Source organism: Corvus moneduloides, chromosome 25 (genome assembly GCF_009650955.1).
Source record: "Corvus moneduloides isolate bCorMon1 chromosome 25, bCorMon1.pri, whole genome shotgun sequence".
In the NCBI taxonomy this organism is placed as follows: Eukaryota; Metazoa; Chordata; class Aves; order Passeriformes; family Corvidae; genus Corvus; species Corvus moneduloides.
The window spans coordinates 5501457-5517683 of record NC_045500.1 but is presented as its reverse complement, the minus strand read 5'-3'; the positions used below and the strand labels follow the sequence as shown (position 1 = coordinate 5517683).

Genomic DNA, 16227 nt, shown 5'->3' with positions numbered 1-16227 from the left:
AAAATGTGTTTTTAAAAAAGAGCCCAATTCAAAGGGTTTGAAGCGCAAGTTTTCTTCTGGAAGAGAGACTGAGGGAAAAAATATCCCAGGACTGGGTTTGTTTAATGCTTTGCTGATGATGCTGAGATTTGCTGCAAAGCAAAGGAGATTTTTGTTCTTACAACAGAACCTAAGTGTGAAATAGCACAAATGTTGACAGATTGGTTTAAATCCTCCCAGTGCTCCCCTTCAGCAGAGCTGAGAGCATCCAGCAAGGAAAAGAGCACTGTTTTTATGAATTTGCTGTGTTTTCCCCTACCCACCCACAGCAAGTCATTAATGAGCAGCAGGTCACATTAATTGCAGTGTGAGCAGCAAGGCAGGGCCTGGGTGGGAAAAAAAAACCCAAAACATTTCCTCTTTCAGTGAAATCCCTGTTCTTTCAGCAGGTGTAAGAAAGATCACCACAAGTCATTTATTTCAAAATAAATGGCCACTCTGCAGATTTCCACTGATCTTTACTCAAGTAGCCACTTGGAACTTTCCCAGGGCCAGGTGATCCCTCAGTACCTGTGAGCAGGTGAGACAAATTCCTGCCTGGATATTCCCTGGGACTGTGCCTGACGTGGATAAAAGCAGGATTTACCTCCTCGTGCCCGATACTGTGTGCAAACAAACTGCACACCAGCATGACCACGAAAAACACACTTCTGTTTGGCCAGGAATAAAAGCATCCAACAGAAATACCCATTTCTAGACATGAATAACTTTTATTCTATTAAGCACAAATATTTCCCAGTATTTCCTGCTCTGGAGCTAATATTCATGCTAGCCTGAAGTGGGAAATTAAAACCACAAACAATCACTGCAGCACTATGTTCTTCTTGTCCACGAAGCACAAACTACTCCAAGTTTGCTTGTATTTCATGAAATACTCATTTTACAGAGAAATGGAGAAAAATTAGAGAGTGAAATGGCCAAAGCCCATCCCCAAATAAAATAAAATGGCAAAGCTAGAAGTGAATCAGTATGAAATTAAATCTCTGGTGCTGTAGCTCTTCTTACAGTGAGTTCTCTGCAGCAGAGCAAAAGTTGCTCCAGATTGTCTACAACAAATAAATTTACACAGTTTATTCCCTTCATGCATCCCAGCTTCCCTCCTCCATTCCCAACAAAGCCCAGCCACCAGGGAGTAGGGAATAAACGCTGAGGGCCTTCCCATTGCATCCCAGAGATCATGAAGAGATTAAACTGCAGGAGGATTTAGGGAGTGTGCAGTAATTCCGTGTGTCTGCTCCCAGCCCCAAAAGCACGTTAGACTTCTGGGGATTATCTGCTGCAAACACAACCAAAACACGGCTCCAGTTCTCTGTTATTTTGATTCCTGCAGGCTCATAATAATTCAATAAGTTCCTTGGCCAAGCAGCTGTTGATTGTATTTTGCTAAAATGCCGTGCACAAGTGTCTGATGACGTTCTCTCATTCTTAACATACTGAAAAATGCGAAATTAAGTCCTAAAATATTATAATTAGCCCATAATGAGTGGGCATTTTGCTCACTAGATCCTGAGCTGCACAGACTCTGTTAAGCACATTAACAAATTTAAAAGAAGGTTTAAAAATGGTTATTTTAAGGCTTTCAGAGCACACCCAGGTGGGCACTAAGGGCTTCATCATAACAGTGCCACAGCTTGCACACAAGTAATATTAATGAGATAAAAACAATATGAAGGCAGTTGTTATTACAGGGAAATAGCCACATTGGTTGTATTTAGTACTTGCTGCTACACTTAACCTCTAAATACTGCAAGTGCAAGGAGCTTTATATGAAATTATGAGGGAAATAAATGGGAATTGTCTGGCAGGGATGGTTTGGGGGTTTCTTTCTGACCGCAGTGACACAGGCAAAGCTCTGCTACCTCATGAAAATCCACCCATTCCTACCCCAAAACATCCACACATAAACCCAACAGTTCGCACTAAAATACAGCAAAACTAACATTTAGCAGAAGAATGCTCTCCCCATCTCGTTGCCTTAACAGCATCACCAAATTACAAAAATTCCTCATGTTCGCTACAAAAAGACCCTGAAAATACCATTTTGAACACAGAGAGCAACAATAAACACAGAAAAAATCACTGCAGTGATTCGTTTCCACAAAGACCTTTCCAAGTTAAACCCAGCCCAGCCTGAACATCATCACTCAAGGCTGTTGTGGCTTTTTTAGCTCCTAGGACACCTGTTTGGAAACTGCTGCTTTACATAACCTCATTCCCAAAATTCACACCAAGAGGGAACTCTCTGCCAGTTTTCTAGCAAAACAAAATAATCAAGTGTAAGAAAATATGCCAGAAGAGTTAATAAAGCAAGGAAAAGCAGGAGGAAAGAGACACCAAGGACTTCAGCAAACAGCTCAATAATATTGATTAAACACAACCATAGGATAACATCTTTGGGTTTGGGGAGCACAGTGGTATTGGTTGTCTGAAATGCAGCTTTTCCTTCCAACAAAAGGTTTTCTTCAGCAGAACCAGTGTCACTACAGGGATGGATCAGTTTTCACCTGTAGTCACAACAAGACCTGTTGGTTACTCACAACCACAATTTGCAGCCCAATTCTCCTACTCATTGTGCCAAAATAAAATTCCCACTATGCTGTACTACTATATATGCGTGTAAATATATATATATTTTATCTGTACATCTTCTCCTTCAGAACACCAACCCATCACCCATTGAAACATCTTCACTGCTCACTAAAATCCATGTTTCAATATCTGTGTGGTTTTGGGACCTGTACAAAGAAAAGGATCCAAAATCTCCCCTTTTCTGGATTTTTCTGTACAGACACAGCTCATTAACACCTCGCCCCACACTGCCCCAAAGCAGCAGCTGAAGTTACATAAAACCTCATCACCAGAGGAGTGCGGTGGCCTGGGAAATCCTGTTATTCCCAAACTCACACAACCTGAAATCTCCCCAACCTTTACCCTGTCCCCGTGTTTCCCAAAGGCATCGAGACCTAGAGCGTGGCCTGCTGTGATCCCAAAAGGCAAAACCACGGAACAATATTTTATTTGGAACCCCAATTGCCCGACCAGCCGCAGATATCTGCAGGTTTCGTTGTGAATATTCGGCATCGCGGCGCTCGGAGCCCACGAGCAGCGGAGCGGGGCTGTCCTTCCCCAAACCCTGCCCGGATTCTGCTGCTCTCAGCCCCGCCACTTGAATGGCATAAAAACCCTTTTGAGCACGACAATCGCAGCCCCCCCTCCTCCCTTCGGGCACACTCTGGGACTCCTCAGTGCCGGCACAATGCAAATAAGGCAGAGTTCCTTTGAAAGGGTGATTAATATGCAAAGACAGGCTGCTCTTTAGCGGGCTCTGAAGAACCACCGCCGAGCATCCCCGAACTCCGAGGTCCCCTCAATTACTGCCCGTGTTTATTTTAAACATCAGATTATGCAATAATGCCACGCATTAAAGCCCAATTTGCCAATATTGTGCAAACACCACCGAACTGGCTGCTCCTCCTTTGTAGCACGGTGAAACACAGCCTTGAATATCCCACATATGAAGGCGCTGAAAAAAAATGGGATTAAAATTGCTGAAAGCTTAATGCACATCAATCTTCGTGGTAAAAAGAACGGCACTTGGAACTCACTGCAAAGAACTGTGCTTTTAAAATACATGTTTAGGGGTTTTTTTCATAAAACAAGAACATTTACAATTCTACAGTTTGATTTCAGGGACAATTAACTAAATTCTGCAGGAAAATATTGCAGCTCTTGTGACAACTTAAGAATTTTTTTATAGAGTTGCTTTTGGGACAAGAGATATTAAACATCTGGAAAAACCTATTCAATTTTGGAGGCAACAATTTTCTATTTCCATTGTCTAAAATCTTTATCACTTTATTTCATCACTTATCACCTACTCAACTCCACAGCTCAGCCAAGTCTCTCCTCTGGAAAAGACCTTGAATTTCAAGCACTGATTCACACCAAACTCTGCCCGAAATGTAACCTGAATATGTCACCTGACTCATTTCTTCCTCCAACCCTCTATTTCACACAATTCCCCATTTCTTTACACAGATTTACACACTCCCATTCAAGTCTTTGGAGTTATATTTCACGTTAATCAGTGTGGTAAATTATAATTAACCATAAACCCGTAACAAATCATTAACATTCTTGTTTATCTTAAAGATTCGACGGTGATAAATATGATTAATATAAACAAAGAAAGGTAAATTAAATATTCAAATAAGCTTCTATTCTATTTTTATAAGAGTAGAGGTAGGAAAATCACAGAACAATTGAGATTGGAAGGGGCATCTCGAGATTATCCAGTCCAGGAGGGGAAGGCAGCTGCAGGAGGTCACCAGGCATCTGGCTAGGTGGCTTCTGAAGGCTCCATGGATGGAGAATCCACAATCTCTCCACTCAACCTGTTCCAGGATTCATCCAACAAAAAAAGTAGGGATTTTGGTGTGCTTTCATATGTTCAGACAGGATTCGCTGTATTCCGCTTTGTTCTGCCCCTGGGCAATCACTGGGGTGATTCTGGTTGTCTTCACTCCTTCCCAGCAAGAATTCATCCACGCCCACATCCCCTCGAGGCTTCACTTTCCAGTCTCAGCTTCTTCTCACAACAAAGATGCTCCAGTCCCTCTTCCAGACTCTCTCCAGTAAATCCACAGATTTTTTGGCACTGGGGAGTCCAGAATTAGACCCTGCACTCCAAACGTGGCCTCAGCAGTGAGGAGCAGGTGGATTTTCAGAAAATTACCCTGACTTGCCTGATTTTAATAACAAATTGTGGAAAGTACCTACCCTGATTTACCCAATGGCTGTAACAGTCTTAAAACTCAGCTATGAAGAAAACATAAATATTTTATTCAAGACATGACGAGACTGACAATTCTGGAACAATTAGAACAATCAAGAGTTTCTTTAAATGGATTCTGTCCTGGCTGACAACGCCCTGCTGAAGTGATGGATATTTAACTCAAATCAAATGGCTCCCCATTCTGAGAAATCGACCATTTCAATGGATTTCCCAAATATTTTCCACATTATTCTACCAAGGCTGTACTGAACCAGCCAACTCCCAGTTTTCCCAACAACCCCTGCATCTGTCCTGTCACAAGATCTGGGATGCAAATAGAGGATGGATCAACCCTGCCACGTTTCCCATTACTGCCTGCAGCCTAAACTTAACGTCCTTGCATCAGATTTACAGATATAGGGCTGCATCCCTGCTAGGGCCCAGTGCAGCAGGAATGGCTGCAGGAGCGGCGCCTGCCACTCCCTGGCCTTTGTCCCCTCTGTGACCTGGTTTTCAGCCTGAATTTACCTGGGGACAGTCAGGGTCTCACAGACCTTTGGTCTCTCCATCACCTGGCAGGGCAGGAGCACAGAACCCACAGTGAGCAATTACAGAGCTGAAAATCTCCCACATTCCCAAACCCCAGCTCTATTTCTGAGCATGCAGAGGGAAGTTGAGACATTAATCTTCAGGCACAAGCATCTTTTTTTTTTTTTTTGTTCAAACCCAACATGGCTCCCTGACTTCTGCAAACACCAGATCTCCATCCTAATTATTATTCACTTTTAAGAATTTGGATAACTCCCCCAGCTCTTAAGCACGGCTCTGTGTGACTACACCCCACAGCTGCTGCTGCTTCTTCAGAGGAATCTTACAGCTATTTGCACTTGCTTTGCAGGATAAACCTCCCATTGTGTGCTGTTCCCCAAAAATCAGCTTTTCCGGCAGCTGCCTGGAGATCTGGAGCTCTCAGGACTAAGGCTGTTGATGTTCCACATTTGTCCAAGTCAGAATTTAGCTGAAGCACCTCCAGTACATAAATTCTTGTGTTAAAAGCAACCTCAGAAGCCAAAGCTGTAACATGGTCCAAAAAATGCTCTGAGGAAGCTTTCAGGTGGCTTTGGGTATTTTCAAATACGTCAGCACCTCCCCTGTACACCCCAACGTGCTCTGGCACAAGGTTTTTCATGGAATCCCAGGATCACTGAGGTTGGAAAAGCCCTCCAAGGACATTGAGTCGAAGCTGTGACCAATCCCCACCTTGCCCAGTAATTCCTTGGACACCTCATCGATGGGGAATCCAAACCTCCCAGGGCAGCCCCTGCCGACATTTAACCCTTTCCATGAAGAAATTCCTCCTGAAATTGCTTTTTGTGGAACCAGAGAATCACTAAGGTTGGGAAAGGCCTTGAGGACCATCAAGTCTCATTGTCAACCCTGCACCACCACCGTGTTCACCACCGAACCCTGTCCTGAAGTGCCACAGTCACACATTTCTGGCCACTTCCAGGGATGGTGACTCCATCCCTTATCTGTCATTTATCCTTGGAAGGTCTGGCAGCTGCAGGCATCACTTATGGACAGGGATTATCTGCCTTCCCATCGATACAGTGGAAACTACTGGATTTTAAGCCATACATCTACTTTAATGTGAAATTTATCCCTGATTTTTATCCATTTTTCTCCATTCCATCTACACCACAAACCAAAAACCACAGAAAAACCTCCCTCCAACGGCAGGAGCAGGCGCTGCCATTTGGCTCTCACGGTCACTTCAAAAGGCATCGTTCCTAATGAGCAGCTGCATTTCCCCACCAGGAACTGCGGGGCCATAATGGCCCTGCTGCCAAGCCCTCCTCATTTCCATCCCTGTGCACAGCCAGCCCTTTGCTCCATGCTAATGTGTTTTCCTAAACAAAAGGAGCCACAGCCAGCTGACCTTCAAATTTGCTTCTGTGATTTGGATGGCTCAAAGTCTATTTGCCTGGTGGCTCTTTTTTTTTTTTTTTTTTTTTTTTTTTTTTGGGAGCGTTGGGATGGAAAGCGACACATTAATTCCCAAAAACCATGCGCAGAGGAACCATCCAGGAGAGAGGAGCTGCTGGGAGCCGTAGTTCCCTGCACAGACACACCCTCAGCCGAGTTACTCCCATTCTCCCTGTTTATAAACAGCAAGGAAAACACCACAATTCTGTTTCCTTGTGGTTTTCAACCTTTGATATTTACAAGTGAGTCGCTTTGCTTGTTTCACATCCCATTTCACATCCCTGGGAAAGGACAGGATTGGGAGATAAACAAAGACATCATCTTTTCACTGCACCTGAAAAACACTGCCATGGTGGTATCAGATACTTGAAGCTTTCTCATAATTCCCTGCATCAAAGCCACGACACAATTCCAAAGGAAACAGCTTCTCCCAGGCTGCTTACAGAGACATCTGGGCAAGTTCATAATGCCCACCTTAAGTTGGAATCACACTGCAATACACTGCAAAACCGATGCTTCCAAAACCACACCAGAAACCCACCGAAAAACCATTTTTTATATCACCAGGTGTGTTAAATAATGCGAAAAACCACAGGATGGCCTTTAAAATGAGGAAATAAACTGTGCTTTGTCTCCTCCCCGAGCTACCCCTCTGTTCCTCAAAGACTGATGGCAGCAGATGCAGGATCCCCTCCTCCTCCTCCTCCCCCAGCAATTGGTTCTGCTTCCCTGGCAGCCCGTGGAGGAAATCCATGGCATCACCCTCCCACCCCCAAACAAACAGGAAAACCCATAAAAAACCCCCCATGGCATTCTCTATCCACGAGAAACCATCACTTGTACCCGACGGCAGAGCAGTCTATCCTTAAAATATATTTCTGGAGACGAGCCAAGAAAAGTGAAGGCACTTTCAGCCTGGAGAGCAGCCACAATCTTTAACACTTAAAAACTGGGGATTCATTAAGCTACTATTATATTAAATGTTCTTAAAACAACCCCTGACAAAACCCACATGCAAAAGACCCAACAACAGAAAAAACCAACCCTAGAGTCAAGTCGGGAATTCTCAAGTTCAAGTGTCAAGGGGATAAAGTTGATACAAAATACTCTCTATTCTTTAGGAAACCATAGTTCTCAGGATGCACATGAAAGGAGAGGAGCCATCTGCTCTGTCTATAAATCAGCTTCTGAATTATCAGAGAATGTTTTCATTTTACAACAGACTAAATAAATCAGCACTATCACAGGCCAGGGGGATAGACACAAAATGTGGAATTATTCTAAAAGACGTGGTTTGGTTGTGAACCTACCCCACAACTGTGCTCAGACAACAGCTTCCTCAGGGATTCCTCGCTAATAAATATCTCTCTCTTGCCTCCTCTTATATTTAAGCTTAAGGTTTCCTTAGCAGCACGATCATAAAATAAATATAATAAAATAAATTAAAATAAATAAAACACCCTCTTGCACTGACATCTCCACAGCCTCCAAAGCAAAATCCCTTCTCCCCCATCACAGACTGGTGAGCTCAGCTGGGAAAAAAAAGACGGTACGAGACCAGAGCATCCTTTAGGGTGGAAAGCAGAGCTTGATGTGCTTGGTGCTGTTTTCACCATAAACACTGCTGCTGCTTTGTTCTAGCTTTTTAATATTTTATTTGGTTTTTGTGTTCTCCATTTTATGCTGATTTAACAGTTCCAGCTGTGCAGCTCCCTAGGCAGTCTCCATATTCATAATTATTATTATTGGATAAACATGTATTTGAGTCAGGCAACAGATGATATGCAGATAATTTTTCTTTTGCTTACTCCCATTTATTTCCCCTGGAAAAAAAAAAAAAAACAAAAACCAACCAAACCGCTTTATTGTGCCCTCCCACAGCTGAGAAAGGCTGTGTGAATGTGTCAGGGAGGCGATGGCTGTGCAATCGCAGGGAGCAGTCTGGCATCTCAGCACGGGTGAGAGCAGGAATGTGCAGAGACAGGGATGGGAGGGTGTGGCCGGGCCAGATGCAGATCTGGATACCGGGAAGAGCTGCTGGGAACGGGAGCACAACCCCTCCGTCATTACACGGACCCTCTAATAAGCACGGGTTATTTTTTTTTAAATAAAGAGAGGCTAAACAGCAGCGCTTTGCCGCGGGAGAGCCGGGTATGGTTCAGGGTGGGTGCTGTGCTGATGTTAAACAGGTGGCTCAGATTTGGCAGCAGCCCTGGGGACACTGGTGGCACTGGTCCACCGCGACAGCGATTGTCATCACGAGAGCTGAGAGAGCCCCAGCAGCGGTAATTGCTTAAGCAGATAAAAATCCTCAGCGTTGGGAGGGGTGGTGGGTATGGAGCAAGGGGAGAGGAGAGGCTGGGCAGGGATGGAACACGGCAAGGACACACCAACACCTCCGGGGATCGCGGGGACCGGGCACAGCACCGGGAGCCACACACGAAACGCGGAGCCGAGAGGGGCTGCCAGCCGAACGCGGTGACAACTGCGAGGGGGCGATGGCACAGGCAGCCCGGGCGGTGCTTCAGGCCGGGATGCTCCCGAGGGACGGGGGAACAAGGGATGAGGAGCTGGCGGACAGGACAGCGAGCAAACACCGGCGGAGCGCAGCGCGGCTCGGGGAGCGCTCCCCGGGGAGCGCCGGCACGGACAGCGTCGGAGAGGGGGGAGGGAGAGAGGGATGAATGAATGGATGGACGGACGGATGGATGGACGGATGGACGGACAGCACAGGGATGCAGCCCGGAGGAGGGATGCTGGCCGGGGCGGGGCCGGCACAGGTGTGGCCGCTCCATCCTGCCGCTCCCGAACACGGGCGGTGGCGACCCGGGCGGCCACCGGCGGCTACCGAGCGGCCACGGCGGCACCGCTCGCGCCCGGGTCCGCTCCACAACGGCAGCGCCCCGCGCCCCTCCTTTTTTTTTTTTTTTTTTTCCCCCCCCTCCCTCTCCTCTTTCTTCTTTTATTATTCCAGCCGCTCTACGGCGATCGCATCCCTCGCTCCCTCCCTGCCCGCGTCCGTGCCCCGCTCGCGGAGGGCGGGGGGCATCCTCGCTGCGCGCACCGAGCCCGCCGCCACACCGCCAGCGCCGCCGCCGCCCCCGGCGCACGCAGCATCCCCTCCGCGCCCATTGTCTGCGCTCCCCACGCACCGACCCGCACGGCCCGCGGGTCCCCGGGGCAGCCCGGCCGCCTCCCCCCCCCGCCAGCCCCCCGCGGCCCCGCCGTCCCCTCCGGCTGCGACGACGCCGCGCGGCCCCGCGGACCCCCCGCACCCCCAGAGCCCCGCGCAGCCCGGGGTCCGCCCGACCCCATTGTTCGCGGCGCGCCCCCGCCCCTGCCGCCCTCCCGCCGTACCTGCGGCTCGCAGCAGGACGAAGGCGCAGGGCAGCACGGCGAGCAGCAGCAGCATCGCACCGGCGGGCCGGCGAGCCGCTCGCCGGGGCTGCGGGCGCGGGGACGGGCGCGGAGAGCCGTGCCCGGGGTGGCCGCTCCGCTGCGCTCGCTGCGCCCGGCGCGTCCCGGCGCCGCCGCGCTGACTGACAGCGGCCGCAGCGCGCAGCGATCCCTGCGCGCCGAGCGCGCCCGCCGATCCTTCCGCCGCGCCGACAAGTAGTGCCGCGCCCGCTGCGCGCCCGGCGGGAGGCACGAGAAAGAAAACGTACTTGTTTAGGCAATAAATAAACGATTAAGTAAAAAACCCAAATAGTTACTATTTTTTATTATTATCACCGTCATAATTAATAGTTATTATGGGATTAGAATATAAAATATTCTAATGTGTATAATATGTATTCTAATTTGTATGTAAATATGTGTATGTGATATGTATTAAATGCGATAGAAAATGTGTATATATTATGTATTATATATATGTGTATATGTTATGTATTATATATATGCGTATATATTATGTATTATATATATGTGTATATATTACGTATTATATATGTGTGCATATTATGTATTATATATATGTATATATTACGTATTATATATGTGTGCATATTATGTATTATATATATGTATATATTATGTATGTGTATATATTACGTATTATATATGTGTATATATATGTTTATATATATAAAAAGATGTATGTAGCTTGTATCAATGATAGTATATTACTAATAACGTAATAGTAATTATACTAATGTTAACGCTTATTAATTCTTAGAGTGCATAATTAATATAGCAACATCCAATATATGAATTACATCTTGTATCATAGAGTGTAATGATATAGTATAAAAATAGTATATATTACATGTGTGCTATATTATATTATATTATGTTATATATATGATATATCATCTATCTTATATATTTATATATGCTATATATATGCCTATATTTATATATGTGTAATATATATGCGCCATATATTACATATAGCACATACGTAATACTTATATATATAATACGTAATACAATAAATAGACAAAAATAATACAAAAAATACAATAAATATATCTATTATTTATATTGTATTTATATAGTTTAAGGTAAATATACTCCGTAGTATAGTAGAATATAATAAAATATGTCTTTATACCATATTATAGTATAAGGATTATAGTGTATGTACAATAATATCCGTATATAACATATACTTAGAAAATAATTATATACAATAGTATCTGATAAAATAGTAGTGACATTAAAATATATCAGCTGTTATGGTGTATATGATGCTAATTATTAGATCCTAATAATTATCAGAGTGTTAATAATGATGATGATGATGGAATAATAATGAAATAATTATTATTGACAGGAAAATCACAGAATGTCCTGAGCTGGGAGGGACCCACAGGGATCATTGAAGTCCAGCTCCTCACATCCCTCATTACCTGGGCCCTGTTTTTGCCTCCTTTAGGATCTGTGCTCTGAAGGGGAGAAGGGGAGGTGTCCCTGTACCCCTGTAAAAATGACCTTTAGAACATCCAGGATAAGAGATTGTGGCAGTGCACAGCTGTTGTGGACACACCTTTTATAAACTGAGAGGTTTCCATGAAATCCCAGGCCACAGAAATCAACAAAAGAGTAAAATACTTGCAAAGCAGGAGTATTCCTCTGTGGTAAACAATAGTCTTGGAGAGAACATTAAATCAATTAAGGCAGCTCTTTTTCCCTGCAAGCTGACATCCCCAAAAATTGGAACAGAAGGATATGTGAAGAAAGAATATTGCACACAACAAATACCATCAATTATTTTGAACTGTGGGGGAGCAGTTGTTTGTGTTGGAGATATCAGCAGATCTTTATTCCTATTAAACAATATTATAGCCCATGACGTGGGAGTTTTAACTCCCAGGGTGAAAAGAGGGAAGGACTCACACGGAATTCAGCAGAGGAAAAATCACCCCAAGCCCCCTCCAGCTCAGGGATGGGGCAGAATTAAGGGGGATCTGGAGACATCATTTCTCCTGTAGCAGAATTCCAGGAATAGGGGCTTTTCTCTTAAAAATACTTGACAGAGCAAAGACACCAATTGTCTAGTCTGAATTTAAGCCTCCAAGTAATTTAAAAACAAAATCATGGATTTTATGATGAAAATCCAATGGAGACGAGTCCCAGGCATATCCAAATCGAATGAGGTGCTCCAAGTACATTACCTGACACATTTCCCCTTTTTTTGGCCATTAACAGAGGTTTATGGGCTGTGCCTGTGCATTTCTTTTTGTTAATCTATAAAATGAAAAGGGGAAAAAATCCCATCGATCAATAACTGAACTGCAAGTTTCAGTTACTGACTTCACGGGGTACTTGGCACAAAAGGGAACAGGAAATTTGAAGTTTTCTGCCACATTTAAAAGCAGCAGCAGTGGAATCTGTCAAATTAATTCCACTTCTGCTATGCAAATATAATAAAAATGAATTTTAACTATACAGGCTTTTCATAAATATGAGACCCAGATCTATGAGCCACGAAGCAGAGTTATCCCTTACTTGTAGGCTCTGCAAAATGGGCATAGTTAGGGAATGCACCTCAGAAGTCCCCCTGGTCAGAGGGGGATTGTTCTGTGCACTGCAGATGTTTATGATGATGGATAACAACACTATGCAAAATGACCTCAAATCAATATTCTTCACAGCCAGGCAATAAAAGCAGAGACAGGCCCTTGAAACATCCCTCTCTTTGTCACAGATTATTTTTAAAAGTCTTAATATAGAAGAAAAGTAAGAGTATCTCCCTTTCCTTCTTTAGACAACATGGCTCACAAAGATATTAATGTGGTCTGGTGATGTCATAAACCATAGGAATGAGGGTGAAGTCATCAGAATTGGAGGGGTAAAATTACTGCCCAGAAATTCAGAATCCGGGCCCTCAAAACCTCTGTGTTTTATGTCCGTACCAACCTTGATCCTGCTTTTCTCCCAGAGTTCTGCTTCCCACAAACAGCGGATGGTTCCATGCCCAGAGCTGTGAAAATATGGATGTGGCAGCTGTTAGTCATGGAAATATCCAGGGAAAGGGACTTCATGGAGATGCTCTGTCAGTCTGACTCACAGCTCACATGTCACCCCTGATGGCATTCCTGGAAGTCACCTGCCAGTTACGGGAATAAAGGAAATCTTCCATCTTTGAAGTTGAAATGTTAAATTCAATGTGCACGCTTCCGTGTATAAAACCATTACACATGTCCAGTGTGCAGTAAATGTCTCATTTTAATATTTTTAACCTACCCAGTCAACCCTGATGCTTCAATTCAGAGGAGAAAAGGGCAGAGCAGAGTCATAGAAATTAAGAGGGGTGTAGGGAGTCCATTGGGATTAACTGACTGTTCTCTTCCACTCTTCCCACAGTGTCACTGGTTTTTCTTTTAATTTAAAACACTAAAGGTATTTAAAGCACCTCCATCACCCAGTGCCTCTAAATAACAGACATCAGCATCACTACTACCTGGCTATTTTAAAAGAACAGCTGTTCTAGTTGCTGCTTTTATTTATAATAATATTAATTCCAAGCCTCACCATCACATCATGCACATTAATGCAAGTGTAAAACCAGTATGTGCAAAATGAGCATAGAGGAGACTCAAACAAGAGGGTGTCTCATGGTAGCAAGAAATAAATGATTGTTTTAATTGAAAAACTCCATCCCTCAGTCTGCTTTGATTTAAAAAAGTATAAATATGCCTGGCAGGAATGTTCAAGCACATGTGGAAGTTATGAGGAACCACATTCTCTGCACATGGAGCTGCACTGCCAGACCCAAACTCGGCAGATTTATTTCACAGAATTGGCTCTAAAGCATCAATGACCAGTGGACTCACTTAGAAACTTAATGAGGGCTCCCCCATCCCCCAAAAGTAAGGAATTATCCCCAAAAAAGGGCAAAAAAAGAGTGATTTACAACTTTTCCCCCCTCTCTTTCCTTACCACAGGGAGCTCCTTGCCAGGCAAAGCCCCAGAAGATGAATCCACTGAAGCAGAACTGTGCTTTAAACTTTCCTCTTGCTGAGAGGCCACTAAACAGGATTATGCTGATTGCCTACAAGGCAGGCAGGTAGACAGTCATTCCAAGAGAAGAAGGAATCATTCCATTTTTAAATCAGCCCAGAGCAGAGCTGAATGTTTCCCCAACATTTTTTGGTTGTGACTGGATTTCAGGCACAGAAGAATAAAACTTGTAACAGAATCTCACTCTGTGATTCTGTGTTATGTCAGCCTCACATTTCTCTAAAAATATTGTGGAGGGGATAAAAATACGAGTAAAGGAGTGTTTCTATTTTTACATGATGGTCTTAAGATGGTGCTGAAATGCAGTGAGAAAGAAAAAGATCCTGGAAAATTCTTGCTGTTGAGGCAAAAATCATTTTTTCTGGAACGGAATACATCCTCTGCTTTATTACCAAAGCCTGCATGGAGGCTCTGGGATTTACAATATCCAGGTTGTTTGGAGGCAGCTTCCCAGGCACATCTTGACATCAAAATTCAGCCATGAAACCTTTGGGCACCACGTTTGGAATTTAATCTTTGCCATCACCAGTCTGGGGGCCCGAATTCACTCGTGAGCATCACCCAGAGACCCCAATGCAGCTTCTGCCCCTCCCATCCTGATTTTCAGAGCTCAGTCTTGTGGATCTTTCCTTGATTTTTAGAGTCAGTTTTTAGTGCTGCTGCTCTTGGGCCCCAATCCAAATTAAGGTGATATTAAATGATCCCCTGAGCACAAGATGCTGCTCCATAGGCACGTACTTCATTTAAAGCATTCAACAATAATAGATGTGGTCGTTTTTATCTACAGATATGGGTTAGGAGGTCTTAGGTTGGCAGGAACGCCACTCAAGCCATCCAGATGGGATCAGGAGAACATCTTTAGTGTGGCTTTAGCTCTCTTCACACAAGTTTCATCTCTGATGAGGAATTGTTGGGCGACAAATAACTGGTTCTGCGCTGGCAGGAGTGGTGCCAGATGATGCAAGATGATGCATTTCTCTGGCAGATGTCTGCCATCTGCACAGCTGCTCCAGCTTCTCTTGGAGAAGGGCTCTGCTCATTATGGAAGGGGAAAAAAAAACAACAAAAAAACCCTTGATATCACTCAGGATCCTCTTTGAAGAGATTTTGATCCCAGTCAGGTAGGACAATCAGGGACAGACACCGCGTTCGGCAATCAGAGGTGTCCCTGGGGCCTATAACTTGTCTTGATCAATCTCCTGAAGACAAACACATCATTACCCCTAAAGAGAGCTCAGGTTGTGCAGCTTTCCCTGCACTCCAGCAGCAGCCCTGGCAAGCCACTGGAATTCAGCACATTCCCTTATAACTTCATATTTCTCATTTAACAAACCCTGGTTTCCCCAAGTCCTTATTTGTTTGTAAACCCAAACTCAGTGCATTTGAACAGCGCAGTCCTTGCTCTGACACAGCCAAAATAGGCAAAACAAAGTCACCTTAGCTGAACACATTTAGGAATTTGATTTAGTGATGTGTCTTGTGCTTCCTGGGAACCTGTGGCTGGAAGGAAGCTGAAAACTGAGCCTCAGCTTAAACCGTGCAGCAAAAGGCCAATCCTCAAAGCAGTAGGATGGAAATAGATGCAAGAACAATAAAATATTCCCTCCCCTCTCCCTCATGCCCTTCTCCAAAAGCTCCATTACAGAAATGTGAGTAATTAAAACCTAAGCTGTGATTTGCTCTTCCAAGTGTATTTACAAAGCCTCTGGAACTGTGGGCTCTTGCCCTTTTTTTTGGCCATTTAAAGGTTTGTTTCTTGTTATTCCAGTTCCAGATTAGAAGGGATGGAAATATTTTCCTCTTCAAATCCAAGCTTTTCTGCAAAGATCTTTTTTTGAATGAAAGTCATTGCCCTTCCCCAGCCCACACTCCCTTTGTATTTCCCATTTTTTTTTGAAGCCTAAACCAGCCCCTTGGGCATCCTAACATTCATCACTGTATCAGAGCAAATGACTCATGAT

General features: G+C 44.4%; 1 protein-coding gene across 13 annotated transcripts in view; it reads right to left on the bottom strand.

Moving 5' to 3' along the window:
• Positions 1-10285, bottom strand: part of NCAM1 (neural cell adhesion molecule 1) — an 86060-nt gene extending 75775 nt beyond the window's left edge. For 8 of the 13 annotated variants that reach the window (XM_032133581.1, XM_032133583.1, XM_032133584.1 and 5 more), the window contains exon 1: positions 10157-10285. In XM_032133581.1, coding sequence (XP_031989472.1) covers positions 10157-10211 — 55 coding nt within the window. In that variant the 5' untranslated portion in view covers positions 10212-10285. The remainder of the gene's footprint in view (positions 1-10156) is intronic. The other 5 variants (XM_032133590.1, XM_032133591.1, XM_032133594.1 and 2 more) reach the window with 3 other exon arrangements.
• Positions 10286-16227: the final 5942 nt, after the last annotated feature.